The 20,672-nt window shown below is 47.0% G+C and overlaps 1 protein-coding gene across 1 annotated transcript in view; it reads left to right on the forward strand.

The window, feature by feature from the left end:
• Positions 1-16,017, forward strand: part of LOC139239364 (protein cornichon homolog 2-like) — a 234,482-nt gene extending 218,465 nt beyond the window's left edge. The window contains exon 8 of the mRNA XM_070868040.1: positions 15,973-16,017. Within this exon, the coding sequence (XP_070724141.1) occupies positions 15,973-16,000 (28 nt within the window). The 3' untranslated portion in view covers positions 16,001-16,017. The remainder of the gene's footprint in view (positions 1-15,972) is intronic.
• The last annotated feature ends 4,655 nt before the right edge of the window (positions 16,018-20,672 follow it).

Genomic DNA, 20,672 nt, shown 5'->3' on the forward strand with positions numbered 1-20,672 from the left:
TGGTGAGAATGTGGAACTCGCTGCCACAGCGAGGGGTTGAGGTGAATAGTATCGATGCATTTAAGGGGAGGCTGGATAAACACATGAGGGAGAAAGAAATAGAGGGGTACAGTGATGGGGTGAGATGGGGTTGGTGTGGAGCATAAACACCGGCACGGAGCAGTGGGGCCCAATGGCCTGTTTTCGTGCTGCAATTCTATATACATCGCTCTCTTGCGCTCGGTCTCTGTAATTACACCCTCCCACCAGTGGAGGCGCTGGACATGACTTCAGCATGAGGTGTTTACATAGACAGGTTCCATTTTAAATACAAGCAGACGATGCTGGAACTATTCAGCGGGTCAGGCAGCATCTGTGGAGAGAGAAACAGAGTTAACGTTTCGGGGCGATGAGCCCTCATCAGAACTGGAAAAAGTTTGAGACGTAACAGGTTTTTAAGCCAGTGTAGGGGCAGAGAAAAGGGGGGAGGGGAGGGGAGTGCACGCTCATGGGTTTGTAGAGCTGTCGAGTTGGGAGTGGCTTAGCCAGTCACGTGATGTTCACAAGACTCAATAAAACCCCGGCCAGTTGGGTTCCGGGATCCACGATGGGGCAGGTGGTTGTGAGCCTGGTGGATGAACCGGTAATGTGTAGTGTGATTGTGAAACCTTTGCTAATAAACCAACGAGTTCCTAATAGCAATGTGTTGCTGTGAATTCTTAAGCAAAGAAGCAAGGAAGGCCAATGGAGCGTGGCCTTTATTGCAAGGGGGGTGGAGTATAAAAGCAGGGAAGTCCTGCTACAACTGTACAGGGTACTGGTGAGGCCACACCTGGAGTACTGCGTGCAGTTCTGGTCTCCGTATTTAAGGAAGGATATACTTACATCGGAGGCAGTTCAGAGAAGGTTCACTCGGTTGATTCTGGAGATGAGGGGGTTGACTTATGAGGATAGGTTGAGCAGGTTGGGCCTATACTCATTGGAGTTCAGAAGAATGAGAGGTGATCTTATAGAAACATAGAAACATAGAAAATAGGTACAGGAGCAGGCCATTCAGCCCTTCTAGCCTGCACCGCCATTCAATGAGTTCATGGCTGAACATGAAACTTCAGTACCCCCTTCCTGCTTTCTCGCCATACCCCTTGATCCCCCGAGTAGTAAGGACTTCATCTAACTCCCTTTTGAATATATTTAGTGAATTGGCCTCAACTACTTTCTGTGGTAGAGAATTCCACAGGTTCACCACTCTCTGGGTGAAGAAGTTTCTCCTCATCTCGGTCCTAAATGGCTTACCCCTTATCCTTAGACTGTGACCCCTGGTTCTGGACTTCCCCAACATTGGGAACATTCTTCCTGCATCCAACCTGTCCAAACCCGTCAGAATTATAAACATTTCTATGAGGTCCCCTCTCACTCTTCTGAACTCCAGTGAATACAAGCCCAGTTGATCCAGTCTTTCTTGATAGGTCAGTCCCACCATCCCGGGAATCAGTCTGGTGAATCTTCGCTGCACTCCCTCAATAGCAAGAACGTCCTTCCTCAAGTTAGGAGACCAAAACTGTACACAATACTCCAGGTGTGGCCTCACCAAGGCCCTGGACAACTGTAGCAACACCTCCCTGCCCCTGTACTCAAATCCCCTTGCTATGAAGGCCAACATGCCATTTGCTTTCTTAACCGCCTGCTGTACCTGCATGCCAACCTTCAATGACTGATGTACCATGACACCCAGGTCTCGCTGCACCTCCCCTTTTCCTAATCTGTCACCAGTCAGATAATAGTCTGTCTCTCTGTTTTTACCACCAAAGTGGATAACCTCACATTTATCCACATTATACTTCATCTGCCACGCATTTGCCCACTCACCTAACCTATCCAAGTCACTCTGCAGCCTCATAGCATCCTCCTCGCAGCTCACACTGCCACCCAACTTAGTGTCATCCGCAAATTTGGAGATACTACATTTAATCCCCTCGTCTAAATCATTAATGTACAATGTAAACAGCTGGGGCCCCAGCACAGAACCTTGCGGTACCCCACTAGTCACTGCCTGCCATTCCGAAAAGTACCCATTTACTCCTACTCTTTGCTTCCTGTCTGACAACCAGTTCTCAATCCACATCAGCACACTACCCCCAATCCCATGTGCTTTAACTTTGCACATTAATCTCCTGTGTGGGACCTTGTCGAAAGCCTTCTGAAAGTCCAAATATACCACATCAACTGGTTCTCCTTTGTCCACTTTACTGGAAACATCCTCAAAAAATTCCAGAAGATTTGTCAAGCATGATCTCCCTTTCACAAATCCATGCTGACTTGGACCTATCATGTCACCATTTTCCAAATGCGCTGCTATGACATCCTTAATAATTGATTCCATCATTTTACCCACTACTGAGGTCAGGCTGACCGGTCTATAATTCCCTGTTTTCTCTCTCCCTCCTTTTTTAAAAAGTGGGGTTACATTGGCTACCCTCCACTCGATAGGAACTGATCCAGAGTCAATGGAATGTTGGAAAATGACTGTCAATGCATCCGCTATTTCCAAGGCCACCTCCTTAAGTCCTCTGGGATGCAGTCCATCAGGCCCTGGGGATTTATCGGCCTTCAATCCCATCAATTTCCCCAACACAATTTCCCGACTAATAAATATTTCCCTCAGTTCCTCCTCCTTACTAGACCCTCTGACCCCTTTTATATCCGGAAGGTTGTTTGTGTCCTCCTTAGTGAATACTGAACCAAAGTACTTGTTCAATTGGTCTGCCATTTCTTTGTTCCCCGTTATGACTTCCCCTGATTCTGACTGCAGGGACCTACGTTTGTCTTTACTAACCTTTTTCTCTTTACATACCTATAGAAACTTTTGCAATCCGTCTTAATGTTCCCTGCAAGCTTCTTCTCGTACTCCATTTTCCCTGCCCTAATCAAACCCTTTGTCCTCCTCTGCTGAGTTCTAAATTTCTCCCAGTCCCCAGGTTCGCTGCTATTTCTGGCCAATTTGTATGCCACTTCCTTGGCTTTAATACTATCCCTGATTTCCCTAGATAGCCACGGTTGAGCCACCTTCCCTTTTTTATTTTTACGCCAGACAGGAATGTACAATTGTTGTAATTCATCCATGCGATCTCTAAATGTCTGCCATTGCCCATCCACAGTCAACCCCTTAAGTATCATTCGCCAATCTATCTTAGCCAATTCACGCCTCATACCTTCAAAGTTACCCTTCTTTAAGTTCTGGACCATGGTCTCTGAATTAACTGTTTCATTCTCCATCCTAATGCAGAATTTCACCATATTATGGTCACTCTTCCCCAAGGGGCCTCGCACAATGAGATTGCTAATTAATCCTCTCTCATTACACAACACCCAGTCTAAGATGGCCTCCCCCCTAGTTGGTTCCTCGACATATTGGTCTAGAAAACCATCCCTTATGCACTCCAGGAAATCCTCCTCCACCATATTGCTTCCAGTTTGGCTAGCCCAATCTATGTGCATATTAAAGTCACCCATTATAACTGTTGCACCTTTATTGCATGCACCCCTAATTTCCTGTTTGATGCCCTCCCGAACATCACTACTACTGTTTGGAGGTCTGTACACAACTCCCACTAACGTTTTTTGCCCTTTAGTGTTCTGCAGCTCTACCCATATAGATTCCACATCATCCAAGCTAATGTCTTTCCAAACTATTGCATTAATCTCCTCTTTAACCAGCAATGCTACCCCACCTCCTTTTCCTTTTATTCTATCCTTCCTGAATGTTGAATACCCCTGGATGTTGAGTTCCCAGCCCTGATCATCCTGGAGCCACGTCTCCGTAATCCCAACCACATCATATTTGTTAACATCTATTTGCACACTTAATTCATCCACCTTATTGCGGATACTCCTTGCATTAAGACACAAAGCCTTCAGGCTTGCTTTTTTAACACCCTTTGTCCTTTTAGAATTTTGCTGTACAGTGGCCCTTTTTGTTCTTTGCCTTGGGTTTCTCTGCCCTCCACTTTTCCTCATCTCCTTTCTGTCTTTTGCTTTTGCCTCATTTTTTCTCCCTCTGTCTCCCTGCATTGGTTCCCATCCCCCTGCTATATTAGTTTAACTCCTCCCCAACAACACTAGCAAACACTCCCCCTAGGACATTGGTTCCGGTCCTGGCCAGGTGCAGACCGTCCGGTTTGTACTGGTCCCACCTTCCCCAGAACCGGTTCCAATGCCCCAGGAATTTTAATCCCTCCCTGCTGCACCACTGCTCAAGCCACGTATTCATCTGCGCTATCATATAAGATAATGAGGGGGCTCGACAAGGTGGATGCAGAGAGGATGTTTCCACTCATAGGGGAAACTAAAACTAGGGGACATAGTCTTAGAATAAGGGGCCGCCCATTTAAAACTGAGATGAGGAGGAATTTCTTCTCTGAGGGTTGTAAATCTGTGGAATTCTCTGCCCCAGAGAGCTGTGGAGGCTGGGTCATTGAATATATTTAAGGTGGAGATAGACAGATTTTTGAGCGATAAGGGAGTGAAGGGTTATGGGGAGCGGGCGGGGAAGTGGAGCTGAGTCCATGATCAGATCAGCCATGATCTTATTGAATGGCGGAGCAGGCTCGAGGGGCCGAATGGCCGACTCCTGCTCCTATTTCTTATGCTCTTATGTTCTAACCCATGAAGCAAATACATTACAGGGAGGAATGAACAAAAGGGAAGGTCGGTGATAGGGTGGAAGGCAGGAGAGATTAGAGAGACAAAGGAACTATGGTGTGAGGCACGAGGAGATGGTAATATGGACATTGGAATCTATCGGAAATTATTAACTACAGTGGTGTAGTGGTTGTGCTACTGGAGTCATAAGCCAGAGACCTCGATTAAATAATTCAGAGACCGTAAGTTCGAATCCCACCGCGGGGGAAGTTTGAGAATTTAAATTTAGCTTTAAAAATCTGGGAATAAAAAGCTAGCCTCAGTAAAAAAATGAAGCTCTTAGATTGTCATAAAAACCCCAACTGGTTCACAAATGTCCCTTGAGGGACGAAAACCTGCCGCCCTTACCCGATCGGGGCCTACACGTGACTCCAGTCCCACACCAACATGGGCGACTCTTAACTGTGCCTCTGAAGTGGTCCAGAGATACATTCAGTTTGTCTCAAACCCGCGGCTCAAGAAGGCGGCTCACCATCACTTTCTCGGGCCAACTAGGGATGGGCAATAAAGGTTAGGCCTTGCCCACATCCCCAGAATCAATTTTAAAATTGTACACACGCACGCACACAAATATAAATGGTCTGGACTTAGATGCAACAAGGTGAAAATCAGAGACTGCACAACAGTCATAATGCAAACACTTTACAGGGGACAGCAACAGGCTCGGGCGAGTGGGACAATAAGTGGCAGATGCAGTTTCGTGAAGAAAAAATGTGAGGTCATATATTTTGGGAAGGAGACAGAAGGAACACTGTCCAATTTCTTCATGCAGCGGTAAAACACAGGGAATTAGGTTCTGGAGGTGAGAAGCCCCTTAATATTGGGAAGGGAGGCAAAACCAGCCAGAAAACAGGCAAGTATGATTGGAGCCTAATTCTGATTGAGTCAGAAGCCCCACTGTTGGAGGGGCAGTACTGAGGGAGTGCCGCACTGTCGGAGGGGCAGTACTGAGGGAGCGCCGCACTGTCGGAGGAGCAGTACTGAGGGAGCGCCGCACTGTCGGAGGGGCAGTACTGAGGGAGTGCCGCACTGTCGGAGGGGCAGTACTGAGGGAGCGCCGCACTGTCGGAGGAGCAGTACTGAGGGAGCGCCGCACTGTCGGAGGGGCAGTACTGAGGGAGCGCCGCACTGTCAGAGGGGCAGTACTGAGGGAGCGCCGCACTGTCAGAGGGGCAGTACTGAGGGAGCGCCGCACTGTCGGAGGGGCAGTACTGAGGGAGCGCCGCACTGTCGGAGGGGCAGTACTGAGGGAGTGCCGCACTGTCGGAGGGGCAGTACTGAGGGAGCGCCGCACTGTCGGAGGGGCAGTACTGAGGGAGAGCCGCACTGTCGGAGGGGCAGTACTGAGGGAGAGCCGCACTGTCGGAGGTGCAGTACTGAGGGAGCGCCGCACTGTCGGAGGGGCAGTGCTGAGGGAGCGCTGCACTGTCGGAGGGGCAGTGCTGAGGGAGCGCCGCATTGTCGGAGGGGCAGTACCGAGGGAGCTCCGCACTGTCGGAGGGGCAGTACTGAGGGAGCGCCGCACTGTCGGAGGGGCAGTACTGAGGGAGCGCCGCACTGTCGGAGGGGCAGTACTGAGTGAGCGCCGCTCTGTCGGAGGGGCAGTACTGAGGGAGCGCCGCACTGTCGGAGGGGCAGTACTGAGGGAGCGCCGCACTGTCGGAGGGGCAGTACTGAGGGAGCGCCGCACTGTCGGAGGGACTGTCTTTTGGATGAGACGTTAAACCGAGGCCACGTCTGCCCTCTCAGCTGGATGTAAAAGATGGGAAGAAGAGCAGGGGAGTTTCCTCAACCAACATCACTAAAAACAGATTATCTGGTCATTATCACATTGCTGTTTGTGGGAGCTTGCTGTGCGCAAATGGGCTGCTGTGTTTCCCACATTACAACAGCGACCACACTTCTAAAAATACTTCATTGGCTGTAAAACGCTTTGGGACGTCCTGAGGTGCTATATAAATGCAAATCTCTGATAGTAACGGCCATGACGGATGTAGAGCCTGCTGTTGGCGGACGGGTTTGGTCTCACGCTATGTTGATGTTTCAGTAACTGCCCCGTCCTTTCTGAAGCTGTGATCTGTTTTCCAATGGTCAGCTCTGAAGGTAAAGCTGTTCCACATTGTGATAAACTTTTGCAAGAAAAACTACTTCTTATCTCTCCCTCTGTAGGGCTGGCGCCTAACTTGAGATGGTGGAGCCTTCCTCCCATTCCCTCCAACGGAAATACTCCCTCTGCTTCCCCCTCCTCCACTCCTCCTCTCACGCTCAACGTCTCCCACCAATTACCCTCTTGGTCCAACCACACAGCTCTCCCGCAACCTCTCACTGCGCAACTCCCAGCTCTGGGATCGCCCTGATAATCCCATGTCTGGCTCACACAATGCCCACTGTCCCAACATTGCATGGATCTGTCTCAACTCTATCTCTATCTCTATCTCTATCACTATCACTCTATCTCTAGCTCTATCTCTATTTCTAAGTCTATCACTCGATCTCTATCTCTATCACTAACTCAAACTCTATCACTATCACTCTATCTCTATCACGCTATCTCTATCTCTATCTCTGTCTCTATCTCTATCTCTGTCTCTATCTCTATATCTCTATCACTATCACTCTATCTCTATCACGCTATCTCTATCTCTATCTCTGTCTCTATCTCTATCTCTGTCTCTATCTCTATATCTCTATCACTATCACTCTATCTCTATCACGCTATCTCTATCTCTATCTCTGTCTCTATCTCTATATCTCTATCTCTATCACTCTATCTCTATCCCTATCTCTATCTCTATCTCTATTAATATCACTATCTCTATCACTATCTCTATCTCTATCTCTATCTCTATCTCTATCACTCTATCTCTATCTCTATCACTCTATCTCTATCTCTATCACTCTATCTCTATCTCTATCTCTATCACTATCTTTATCTCTATCACTCTACCTCTATCTCTATCTCTAGCTCTATCTCTATCACTCGATCTCTATCACTCTATCTCTATCTCTATCACTCTCTATCTCTATCTCTATCTCTATCTCTATCTCTATCTCTATCTCTATCTCTATCTCTATCTCTATTTCTATAACTTTCTCTATCTCTATCTCTATCTCTATCTCTATCACTCTCTATCACTATCTCTATCTCTATCTCTATCTCTATCTCTATCTCTATCACTCTCTATCACTATCTCTATCTCTATCTCTATCACTCTCTATCACTATCTCTATCTCTATCACTCTATCTCTATCTCTATCACTCTATCTCTATCTCTATCTCTATCACTCTCTATCACTATCTCTATCTCTATCTCTATCTCTATCACTCTATCTCTATCTCTATCACTCTATCTCTAACACTCTATCTCTACCTCTATCTCTATCCCTATCCATATCCCTATTTCTATCTCTATCTCTATCCCTATCTCTATCTCTATCATTCTATCTCTATCTCTATCTCTATCCCTATCTCTATCTCTCTCTCTATTAATATCACTATCCCTATCACTCTATCGCTATCACTCTATCTCTGCCTCTATCTCTATCACTATCTCCATCTCTATCTCTATCACTCTATCTCTATCACTCTATCTCTATCACTCTATCTCTATCTCTATCTCTATTTCTAGCTCTATCTCTATCACTCTATATCACTCTATCTCTATCACTATCTCTATCTCTTTCTCTATCTCTATCACTATCGCTATCTCTATCTCTTTCTCTATCACTCTCTATCTCTATCACTATCTCTATCGCTCTCTCTCTCTCTCTATCTCTATCACTATCTCTATCTCTATCACTCTCTATCTCTATCACTATCACTATCTCTATCTCTATCTCTATCTCTATCTCTAACACTCTATCTCTATCTCTATCCCTATCCGTATCCCTATCTCTATCTCTATCTCTATCACTATCACTATCTCTATCTCTATCTCTATCTCTATCTCTAACACTCTATCTCTATCTCTATCACGCTATCTCTATCACTCTATCTCTATCTCTATCACTATCTCTATCTCTATCTCTATCTCTATCTCTATCTCTATCTCTATCTCTATCTCTATCTCTATCACTATCTCTATCTCTATCCCTATCTCTATCTCTATCTCTATCTCTATCTCTATCTCTATCCCTATCTCTATCTCTATCTCTATCTCTATATCTTTCTCTATCTCTATCACTCTATCTCTATCTCTATCTCTATCTCTATCCCTATCCCTATCTCTATCTCTTTCTCTGACCATATCACTCTCTATCAGTTCCTATGGAGTGGAGGGTAGCCAATGTAACCCCACTTTTTAAAAAAGGAGGGAGAGAGAAAACAGGGAATTATAGACCGGTCAGCCTGACATCGGTAGTGGGTAAAATGATGGAATCAATTATTAAGGATGTCATAGCAGTGCATTTGGAAAGAGGTGACATGATAGGTCCAAGTCAGCATGGATTTGTGAAAGGGAAATCATGCTTGACAAATCTTCTGGAATTTTTTGAGGATGTTTCCAGTAGAGTGGATAAGGGAGAACCAGTTGATGTGGTATATTTGGACTTTCAGAAGGTGTTCGACAAGGTCCCACACAAGAGATTGATGTGCAAAGTTAGAGCACATGGGATTGGGGGTAGTGTACTGACATGGATTGAGAACTGGTTGTCAGACAGGAAGCAAAGAGTAGGAGTAAATGGGTACTTTTCAGAATGGCAGGCAGTGACTAGTGGGGTACCGCAAGGTTCTGTGCTGGGGCCCCAGCTGTTTACACTGTACATTAATGATTTAGATGAGGGGATTAAATGTAGTATCTCCAAATTTGCGGATGACACTAAGTTGGGTGGCAGTGTGAGCTGCGAGGAGGATGCTGTGAGGCTGCAGAGCGACTTGGATAGGTTAGGTGAGTGGGCAAATGCATGGCAGATGAAGTATAATGTGGATAAATGTGAGGTTATCCACTTTGGTGGTAAAAACAGAGAGACAGACTATTATCTGAATGGTGACAGATTAGGAAAAGGGGAGGTGCAAAGAGACCTGGGTGTCATGGTACATCAGTCATTGAAGGTTGGCATGCAGGTGCAGCAGGCGGTTAAGAAAGCAAATGGCATGTTGGCCTTCATAGCAAGGGGATTTGAGTACAGGGGCAGGGAGGTGTTGCTACAGTTGTACAGGGCATTGGTGAGGCCACACCTGGAGTATTGTGTACAGTTTTGGTCTCCTAACCTGAGGAAGGACATTCTTGCTATTGAGGGAGTGCAGCGAAGGTTCACCAGACTGATTCCCGGGATGGCGGGACTGACCTATCAAGAAAGACTGGATCAACTGGGCTTGTATTCACTGGAGTTCAGAAGAATGAGAGGGGACCTCATAGAAACATATAAAATTCTGACGGGGTTAGACAGGTTAGATGCAGGAAGAATGTTCCCAATGTTGGGGAAGTCCAGAACCAGGGGTCACAGTCTAAGGATAAGGGGTAAGCCATTTAGGACCGAGATGCGGAGGAACTTCTTCACCCAGAGAGTGGTGAACCTGTGGAATTCTCTACCACAGAAAGTTGTTGAGGCCAATTCACTAAATATATTCAAAAAGGAGTTAGATGAGGTCCTTACTGCTAGGGTGATCAAGGGGTATGGCGAGAAAGCAGGAATGGGGTACTGAAGTTGAATGTTCAGCCATGAACTCATTGAATGGCGGTGCAGGCTAGAAGGGCCGAATGGCCTACTCCTGCACCTATTTTCTATGTTTCTATGTTTCTATCACTATCACTATCTCTATCTCTATCTCTATCTCTATCTCTATCACTATCTCCATCTCTATCTCTATCACTCTATCTCTATCACTCTATCTCTATCTCTATCACTATCTCTATCTCTATCTCTATCTCTATCTCTATCTCTATCTCTATCCCTATCTCTATCTCTATCTCTATCCCTATCCGTATCCCTATCTCTATCTCTATCTCTATCTCTATCTCTATCTCTATATCTTTCTCTATCTCTATCACTCTATCTCTATTTCTATCTCTATCTCTATCACGCTATCTCTATCACTCTATCTCTATCTCTATCACTTTCTCTATCTCTATCTCTATCTCTATCTCTATCTCTATCCCTATCTCTATCTCTATCTCTATCTCTATCTCTATCCCTATCCCTATCTCTATCTCTTTCTCTGACCATATCACTCTCTATCACTATCTCTATCTCTATCACTCTCTATTTCTATCTCTATCTCTATCTCTATCCCTATCTCTATCTCTATCCCTATCTCTATCCCTATCTCTATCTCTATCTCTATATCTTTCTCTATCTCTATCACTCTATCTCTATTTCTATCTCTATCTCTATCACGCTATCTCTATCACTCTAACTCTATCTCTATCTCTATCACTATCTCTATCTCTATCACTATCTATATCTCTAACTCTATCTCTATCTCTATCTCTATCACTAACTCTATCTCTATCTCTATCTCTATCTCTATATCTTTCTCTATCTCTATCACTCTATCTCTATCTCTATTTCTATCTCTATCTCTATCACTCTATCTCTATCACTCTATCTCTATCACTATTTCTATCTCTATCTCTATCACTCTATCTCTATCACTCTATCTCTATCTCTATTTCTATCTCTATCTCTATCACTCTATCTCTATCACTCTATCTCTATCACTATCTCTATCTCTATCTCTATCACTCTATCCCTATCACTCTATCTCTATCACTATCTCTATCTCTATCTCTATCTCTCACTCTATCTCTATCTCTATCACTCTATCTCTATCTCTATCACTCTATCTCTATCTCTATCTCTATCACTCTATCTCTATCTCTATCTCTATCTCTCTCTATCACTCTCTTTCTCTATCACTATCTCTATCGCTCTCTCTTTCTCTATATCTCTATCTCTATCTCTATCTCTAACACTCTATATCTCTATCCCTATCCCTATCACTATCTCTCTCTATCTCTATCTCTATCTCTATCTCTATCTCTATCTCTATCTCTATCTTTATCACTATCTGTAATACTCTATATCTCTATCCCTATCTCTATCTCTATCCCTATCCCTATCCCTATCTCTATCTCTATCTCTATCACTGTCACTATCACTATTCTCTCTATCTCTATCTCTAACTATCTCTATCTCTATCTCTATCTCTATCTCTATCTCTATCTCTATCTCTATCACTATCTCTATCTCTATCTCTATCTCTATCTCTATCTCTCTCTATCGCTCTCTCTATCTCTATCACTATCTCTATCGCTCTCTCTATCTCTCTATCTCTATCTTTATCTCTATCTCTAATACTCTATATCACTATCCCTATCCCTATCTCTATCTCTATCTCTATCACTATCTCTATCCCTATCCCTATCTCTTTCTCTATCTCTATCACTATCACTATCACTCTCTATCTCTACCTCTATCTCTATCTCTATCTCTATCTCTATCTCTATCTCTATCTCTATCTCTATCACTATCTCTATTTCTATCTCTATCACTATCTCTAATACTCTATATCTCTATCCCTATCCCTATCTCTATCTCTATCACTATCACTATCACTATCTCTCTCTATCTCTATCTCTATCTCTATCACTATCTCTATCTCTATCATCTATCCCTATCTCTATCACTCTAACCCTATCTCTATCTCTATCTCTATCTCTATCATTATCACTATCACTATCTCTCTCTATCTCTATCTCTATCTCTATCACTCTATCTCTATCTCCATCTCTATCTCTATCTCTATCTCTATCTCTATCTCTCACTCTATCTCCATCTCTATCACTATCTCTATGGCTCTCTCTATCTCTCTATCTCTATCTCTATCTCTATCACTCTCTATCTCTATCACTATCATTATATCTATCGTTATCTCTATCTCTATCACTATCTCTATCTCTATCTCTATCTCTATCTCTATCTCTATCACTATCTCTAACACTCTATCTCTATCTCGATCCCTATCTCTATCTCTATCTCTATCTCTATCTCTATCTCTATCCCTATCTCTATCCCTATCTCTATCTCTATCTCTCACTCTATCTCCATCTCTATCACTATCTCTATGGCTCTCTCTATCTCTCTATCTCTATCTCTATCTCTATCACTCTCTATCTCTATCACTATCACTATCATTATATCTATCGTTATCTCTATCTCTATCACTATCTCTATCTCTATCTCTATCTCTATCTCTATCACTATCTCTAACACTCTATCTCTATCTCTATCTCGATCCCTATCTCTATCTCTATCTCTATCTTTATCTCTATCCCTATCTCTATCCCTATCTCTATCTCTATCTCTATCACTCTATCTCTATCTCTATCTCTATCTCTATCTCTATCTCTATCACTATCACTATCACTATCTCTCTCTATCTCTATCTCTATCACTATCTCTATCACTCTATCTCTATTTCTATCTCTATCTCTATCACTCTATCTCTATCTCCATCTCTATCTCTATCTCTATCTCTATCTCTATCTCTCACTCTATCTCCATCTCTATCACTATCTCTATGGCTCTCTCTATCTCTCTATCTCTATCTCTATCACTCTCTATCTCTATCACTATCATTATATCTATCGTTATCTCTATCTCTATCACTATCTCTATCTCTATCTCTATCTCTATCTCTAACACTCTATCTCTATCTCGATCCCTATCTCTATCTCTATCTCTATCTCTATCTCTATCTCTATCTCTATCTCTATCTCTATCTCTATCTCTATTTCTATCTCTATCTCTATCACTCTATCTCTATCTCCATCTCCATCTCTATCTCTATCTCTATCCCTATCTCTATCTCTATCTCTTTCTCTATCCATATCACTATCTCTATCCCTATCCCTATCTCTATCTCTATATCTCTATCTCTATCTCTATCTCTATCTCTATCCCTATCTCTATCCCTATCTCTATCACTATCACTATCTCTCTCTATCACTCTATCTCTATCACTCTATCTCTATCACTCTATCTCTATCACTCTATCTCTATCTCTATCCCTATCTCTATCTATATCTCTTTCTCTATCCATATCACTATCTCTATCCCTATCTCTATCTCTATCTCTATCTCTATCTCTATCTCTATCTCTATCCCTATCTCTATCCCTATCTCTCTATCTCTATCACTATCACTATCACTATCTCTCTCTATCACTATCTCTATCACTCTATCTCTATCTCTATCTCTATCACTCTATCTCTATCTCTATCTCTATCACTCTATCTCTATCTCTATCTCTATCCCTATCTCTATCTCTATCTCTATCTCTATCTCTATCACTCTATCTCTATCTCTATCTCTATCACTCTATCTCTATCTCTATCTCTATCACTCTATCTCTATCTCTATCACTCTATCCCTATCTCTATCTCTATCTCTTTCTCTATCCATATCACTATCTCTATCTCTATCTCTATCTCTATCTCTATCTCTATCTCTATCCCTATCTCTATCCCTATCTCTATCTCTATCTCTATCACTATCACTATCTCTCTCTATCACTATCTCTATCACTCTATCTCTATCTCTATCTCTATCACTCTATCTCTATCTCTATCTCTATCCCTATCTCTATCTCTATCACTCTATCTCTATCTCTATCTCTATCACTCTATCTCTATCTCTATCTCTATCCCTATCTCTATCTCTATCTCTATCCCTATCTCTATCTCTATCTCTATCTCTATCTCTATCTCTATCACTATCTCTAACTCTATCACCCTATATCGCTATCTCTCTGCCTTCTCTGTCTCTTTCTCATAATCGCTCTCCATTTCCTCTCTCTCTCTCGATCTCATGTCCTCTCTTTCTTTCACCTTCCCTCTCTCTCCTGCTATTTCTCCCCTCCTACTCTTTCCTCTCTCTCTCTCTCTACCTTCTCATTCCTCCTTTCTCTTCCGCCTCTCACTCCTCCTCTCTCTTCCTCCCCCTCTCAAGCTCTCCCTCTCTCTTTTATCCATTCTCTCCATCACTCTCACTCCTAATTCTCTTTCTGCCTCTCTCACTCTCTCACTCCCCTCTCTCTATTATTCTTTCTCTTTCCCTCTCTCACAGCTCCTCCCTCTTTCTCTCCTCTCACACCCCGTCTTGCTCCTCCGTCTCAGTCTCTCACTCCCCCTCGCGCTCTCTCTCTCTCACAGCTCCTCTCTCTTTCTCGCCACTCTCTCCCACCCACTCTCCTTTCCGACCTTTCTCCGGGCTCACTCCCCTCTCTCAATCCCCCTCACTCCTCCGTCTCTATCTCTCACTCTTCCTCTCTCTCGCCACCCCTCTCTCATTTTCTCACTCCCCATCTCAATCCCTCTCTCATCTCCCTCTTTCACTCCCCTCTCTCTTTCTCTCACTCTCTCTCCCACTCTCCCTCTCTCCCTTCCCCTCCCTTTGTTGCTACCCATGACTCACTCTCCCTCTCTCTCTCTCTCCCTCCTTCCCTCTCTCCCCCTCCCTCCACCTCTGCGCGTGACTCATTCTCCCTCGCTCCCTCCCTCCCTCTCTCCCCCTCCCTCGGTCGCGTCCGTGACTCTCTTCCCCTCCCTCCCTCGAGCTGTGACTCCCTCTCCCCACTCCCTCATTCCCCCTCCCTGAGCCGTGACTCCCTCTCCCCCTCCCTCACTCCCCCTCCCTCACTCCCCCTCCCTCCCTCGAGCCGTGACTCCCTCTCCCCCTCCCTCACTGCCCCTCCCTCCCTCGAACCGTGACTCCCTCTCCCCCTCCCTCACTCCCCCTCCCTCCCTCGAGCCGTGACTCCCCCTCCCCCTCCCTCACTCCCCCTGCCTCCCTCAAGCCGTGACTCCCTACCCCCTCCCTCACTCCCCCTCCCTCCCTCGAGCTGTGACTCCCTCTCCCCCCTCCCTCACTCTCCCTCCCTCCCTCGAACCGTGACTCCCTCTCCCCCTCCCTCACTCCCCCTCCCTCCCTCGAGCCGTGACTCCCTCTCCCCCTCCCTCACTCCCCCTGCCTCCCTCAAGCCGTGACTCCCTCTCCCTCCCTCACTCCTCCTCCCTCCCTCGAGCCGTGACCCACTCTCCCTCCCTCCCTCTCTCACCCTCCCTCGGTCACACCCGTGACTCACTCTCCCTCCCTCCCTCACTCCCCCTCCCTCCCTCGAGCCGTGACTCCCTCTCCCTCCCTCTCTCTCTCCCCCTCCCTCCCTTGAGCCGTGACTCACTCTCCCTCTCTCTCCCTCCCTCGGTCGCACCCATGACTCCCTCTCCCTCCCCCCCCTTACTCCCCCTCCCTCCCTCGAGCCGTGACTCACTCTCCCTCTCTCCCTCCCTGCAGTATGGTCTACACCCTGGTGAGTTTCTAACTCCAGGCCACAGCCCAGCAGTTTCCTTTGATGAGCCGTCGGTGGGGGCCGAGATTGCAGCGGACACGGACCATGCGGCTAACGGGGGGACCACCACGGGCAGAGAGGGCGGGCTTCTTCCCCCCACCCCCCCACCACCCCGTGCATCCATTGGATTGTTCCGTCGTCCTGCCATTGCCCAAAACACCGACGTGTCCACAGATTCTTCCTCGCTGGAAACACCTTCCATTACCGAAAGCCAAACCTGGGTCGCAGCACGCGGAAGGACTGGTACTGAGGACCACTCGGGGCGAGGAAGAGGACAGCACATGAGCTGCGTGCGAACTCGTGACCCTGTTTACGGACACTTTTCGTCTTCTCTCTATAACTGGATCATTTATAGTCAACAGTGAATGTTTAGCGAATTAACTGTAGAGATTGCTAAATGTTTTTCTACTTTAAATTGTGGAATGTATTCGACTCGTTCTCATTTTCCCTCAAAGCCTTGTGTCAAGTTGGCGGCTAAATTTATCCCGGCCTAGTGGCCCGGGCCTAGCTAATGTGTTACAGGCCGCAGACCGGCTTGGCCCCGAAGTGTCAAAGCGGGGCAGAGGCCGTCGTGATGGCAACCGGCCTTATCCTGAGAGGAAGGCCTGTGGGAGAGGTTGGGAGCAGAATGAGCGACAGGGTCGCTGGGCCCGGCTGAGGTTGGAAGGCGGCCATTTTGGATCAGGTCAAGTGTGGCCATTGCAGACTCCCGGGGCATCTCCAAACATCATCGCTGGGAGACAACGAGGGGGAAAGTGTCGGTGGAAAGGATTGAAAGAACGTTTGTGAGATAGAATTGAGAAATTCACAGAATCACAGAAATTTACAGCACGGAAGGAGACCATTTCGGCCCATCGTGTCCGCACCGGCCGACCAAGAGTTACCCAGCCTAATCCCACTTTCCCGCTCTCGGTCCGTAGCCCTGTAGGTTACAAGTGCACATCCAAGTACTTTTTAAATGTGGTGAGGGTTTCTGCCTCTACCACCCTTTCAGGCAGTGAGTTCCAGACCCCCACCACCCTCTGGGTGAAGACATTTCCCCTCAAATCCCCTCTAAACCTCCCCCCAATTACTTTAAATCTGTGCCCCCTGGTTGTTGACCCCTCTGCCAAGGGAAACAGGTCCGTCCTATCCACTCTATCCAGGCTCCTCCTAATTTTATACACCTCAATCAGGTCTCCCCTCAGCCTCCTCTGTTCCAAAGAAAACAACCCCAGCCTATCCAATCTTTCCTCATCGCTAAAATTCTCCAGTCCCGGCAACATCCTCGTAAATCTCCTCTGTACCCTCTCCAGTGCAATCACATCTTTCCTGTAATGTGGTGACCAGAACTGTGCACGCAGTACTCCAGCTGTAGCCTAACCAGTAATGACTTGCCCTGTGATTGGTGTTTCCCGGGTACCCCAGACAGCAGGTTACCAAGGCTGGTCGGACAGGTTCCTGAAGATTCCGCCCCATGACCTTTCACCCCCACAACCGCCCCACCATTGGCCATCCAGCACGTTCCCCATCAGGGGTGGGGCAAGGGGAGAGTGGGTGGGGGGGTTCCCCAGCCAATTGGGAAGTCAACAGACCCTTCCCACCCATGATTGGATGATTCCTGATCGTCGGTCAAACTATTACCCCCAACCCCTCCTCCCGCACCGTCTCCCATTTTCCTTTGAGTTTTTTTTTTAACATAAGAACATAAGAAATAGGAGCAGGAGTCGGCCATTCGGCCCCTCGAGCCTGCTCCGCCATTCAATAAGATCATGGCTGATCCGATCATGGACTCAGCTCCACTTCCCCGCCCGCTCCCCATAACCCTTCACTCCCTTATCGCTCAAAAATCTGTCTATCTCCACCTTAAATATATTCAATGACTCAGCCTCCACAGCTCTCTGGGGCAAAGAAATCCACAGATTTACAACCCTCTGAGAGAAGAAATTCCTCCTCATCTCCATCTTAAATGGGCGACCCCTTATTCTGAGACTATGCCCCCTAGTTCTATATTCCCCCACGAGGGGAAATATCCTCTCTGCATCTACCCTGTCCAGCCCCCTCAGAATCTTATACATTTCAATAAGATCACCTCTCATTCTTCTAAACTCCAACGAGTACAGGCCCAACCTGCTCAACCTTTCTTCATAAGACAACCCGTTCACCTCCGGAATCAACCGAGTGAACCTTCTCTGAACAGCCTCCATCTTCGGGGTTGCTGGCAGTGGTGCACTCCCGGAGATTCCCGGGAAAACGCAGGTGGGAGGGAGGGGGTGGGGGAAGTGGCCTTGGTATTGCCCGCGATTTGCCGCGATGCCAGCAAGGTATTTGTGTTCCTCGTCTTGACTCCCATTCTTTGACTCTGGGATTTACAGGAACAAAATATACGCAACACAAAGGTTTAAGCTCAGTCCCAAAATGATCAGTTTATTAAGACCAACAACGCATGGACAAAACCCCTGAGAGATTTGGTTGCAACATACAATCCCCCAATCCGGCTGGTCCTCACCGATGTGGATTGTGGACCCTGGAGCTGGGAATGAACGTTCCCCGTCTGTCTTCGCCTGACTGCCGCAGTCTTCGAGAACGAGAGAGTGTCTCCCAGTATTTTTCCCCGACCATGTCCTTCCGTCTTAAAGTCTTGTTGTCACAAAGCCCTCCCCCGCCCGTAGTTGCTGGGCATCTGATTGGTCGACCACTACAGGGGTGTAGTGATACCCGCCCTCCTGTATGGCTCAGAGACATGGACCAGGTACAGTAGACGCCTCAAGTCGCTGGAGAAATACCACCAGCGATGTCTCCGCAAGATCCTGCAAATCCCCTAGGAGGACAGATGCACCAACATTAGCGTCCTCGACCTGACCAACATCCCCAGCATCGAAGCACTGACCACACTCGATCAGCTCCGCTGGGCGGGCCACATTGTTCACATGCCCTGACACGAGACTCCCAAAGCAAGCGCTCTACTCGGAACTCCTTCATGGCAAACGAGCCAAAGGTGGGCAGAGGAAACGTTACAAGGGACCACCCTCAAAGCCTCCCTGATAAAGTGCAACATCCCCACCGACACCTGGGAGTCCCTGGCCAAAGACCACTCGGCCCCAAGTGGAGGAAGTGCATCCGGGAGGGCGCTGAGCACCTCGAGTCTCGTCGCCGAGAGCGTGCAGAAACCAAGCGCAGGCAGCGGAAGGAGCGTGCGGCAAACCAGTCCCACCCACCCCTTCCCTCAACCACTATCTGTCCCACCTGTGACAGGGGCTGTGGTTCCCGTATTGGACTGTAGAGCCACCTAAGGACTCATGTTAAGAGTGGAAGCAAGTCTTCCTCGATTCCGAGGGACTGCCTGTGATGATGATGAATGTCTGACATTATCACATCATCAACCGGTAATTCAAGCACTGGAGATACGCAGAGTCTGCCAGATTGAAGATGATTCCTCACCTCTGTTTCCCGCTCCCTGAAATACACATTTACTGCGGATTCCTCTCACTGTCGATGGTCGTCAGCTCGCAGATAAACGTTTTTCTGATTTAGGCCATGAGGTTAATCTGAGCCCCCATTGTTTGAGTGAAAGCCCGAGCATTGTCCGAATGCTAATGTCTCCCGTCGAAATCAATCAAGATTCCAGGCCACAAATGCTCCTCCTTTTCCCAGTCGATCAGTGACGCTTTCAAACATTCCAGTGCCCAGTATCAATGTCCTCCGTCAATTCAGAAACCGTCGCCCCCAGACCCTGGCGCGTCCCGTGCCCTGAGCCGAATACCTTGGCGGAGCTCCCATGCCCACGGCAGGTGGCGAGGATTTCCTGCCAACCAGTGCCAGCCCGGAGAAAGGGGCCCGACTTCAAAGCTCGCTGTCCCGTCCCCCCCCCCCCGGGGGTCAGATGGACGCCGGGGTCAGGCGTTGCCCCGTTGGGAGATTCAGGTTTAGCACTTGCTGCCGCCAAGCATTCGATCCAAGGTGACTCCTGACTGTCACCTTTTACAGTAGTCCCTGCATCGAATCACATGGAACCTACGGCCCAAACACAGGCCACTGGGCCCCACACTCCGTGCCGGGGTTTATGTTCCACACCAGCCCCCTCCCACCCCTCTCCATCTCACCCCATCACCATATCCTTCTATTCCTTTCTCCACCATGTGTTTATCCAGCCTCTCCTTAAATACATCGATACTATTCGCCTCAACCCCTCCCTGTGGCAGCGAGTTCCACATTCTCACAGCTCTCTGCGTAAAGAAGTTTCTCCTGAATTCCCCATTGGATTTATTAGAGACTGTCTGATATTGATGGCTCCTAGTTCTGGTCTCTCCCCGCAAGTGGAGTCAAGTCTCCCTTATCGAACCCTTTCCTAATCTCAAAGATCTCTTATCGGGTTGCCCCCCTCAGTCATCTCTTTTCTAGAGAACCGAGCCCAGCCTGTTCAGTCCTACGCGATAGTTATAACCGCTCAGAATCCTTGAATGATACAGTACAGCAGGAGGAGGCCATTGGGCCCATCGAGCCTGTGCCGGCTCTGTGACAGAGCGATCCAATCAGTCCCACTCCCCCCTGCTCTTTCCCCACAGCCCGGCACATTTACCCCCAAGTATTTATCCAATTCCTGTTTGAAAGTCACTATTGAATCTGCTCCCACCGCCCTTTCAGGCAGCGCGTTCCCGATCACAAC

This window comes from Pristiophorus japonicus, chromosome 27 (assembly GCF_044704955.1).
Source record: "Pristiophorus japonicus isolate sPriJap1 chromosome 27, sPriJap1.hap1, whole genome shotgun sequence".
NCBI lineage: Eukaryota > Metazoa > Chordata > Chondrichthyes > Pristiophoridae > Pristiophorus > Pristiophorus japonicus.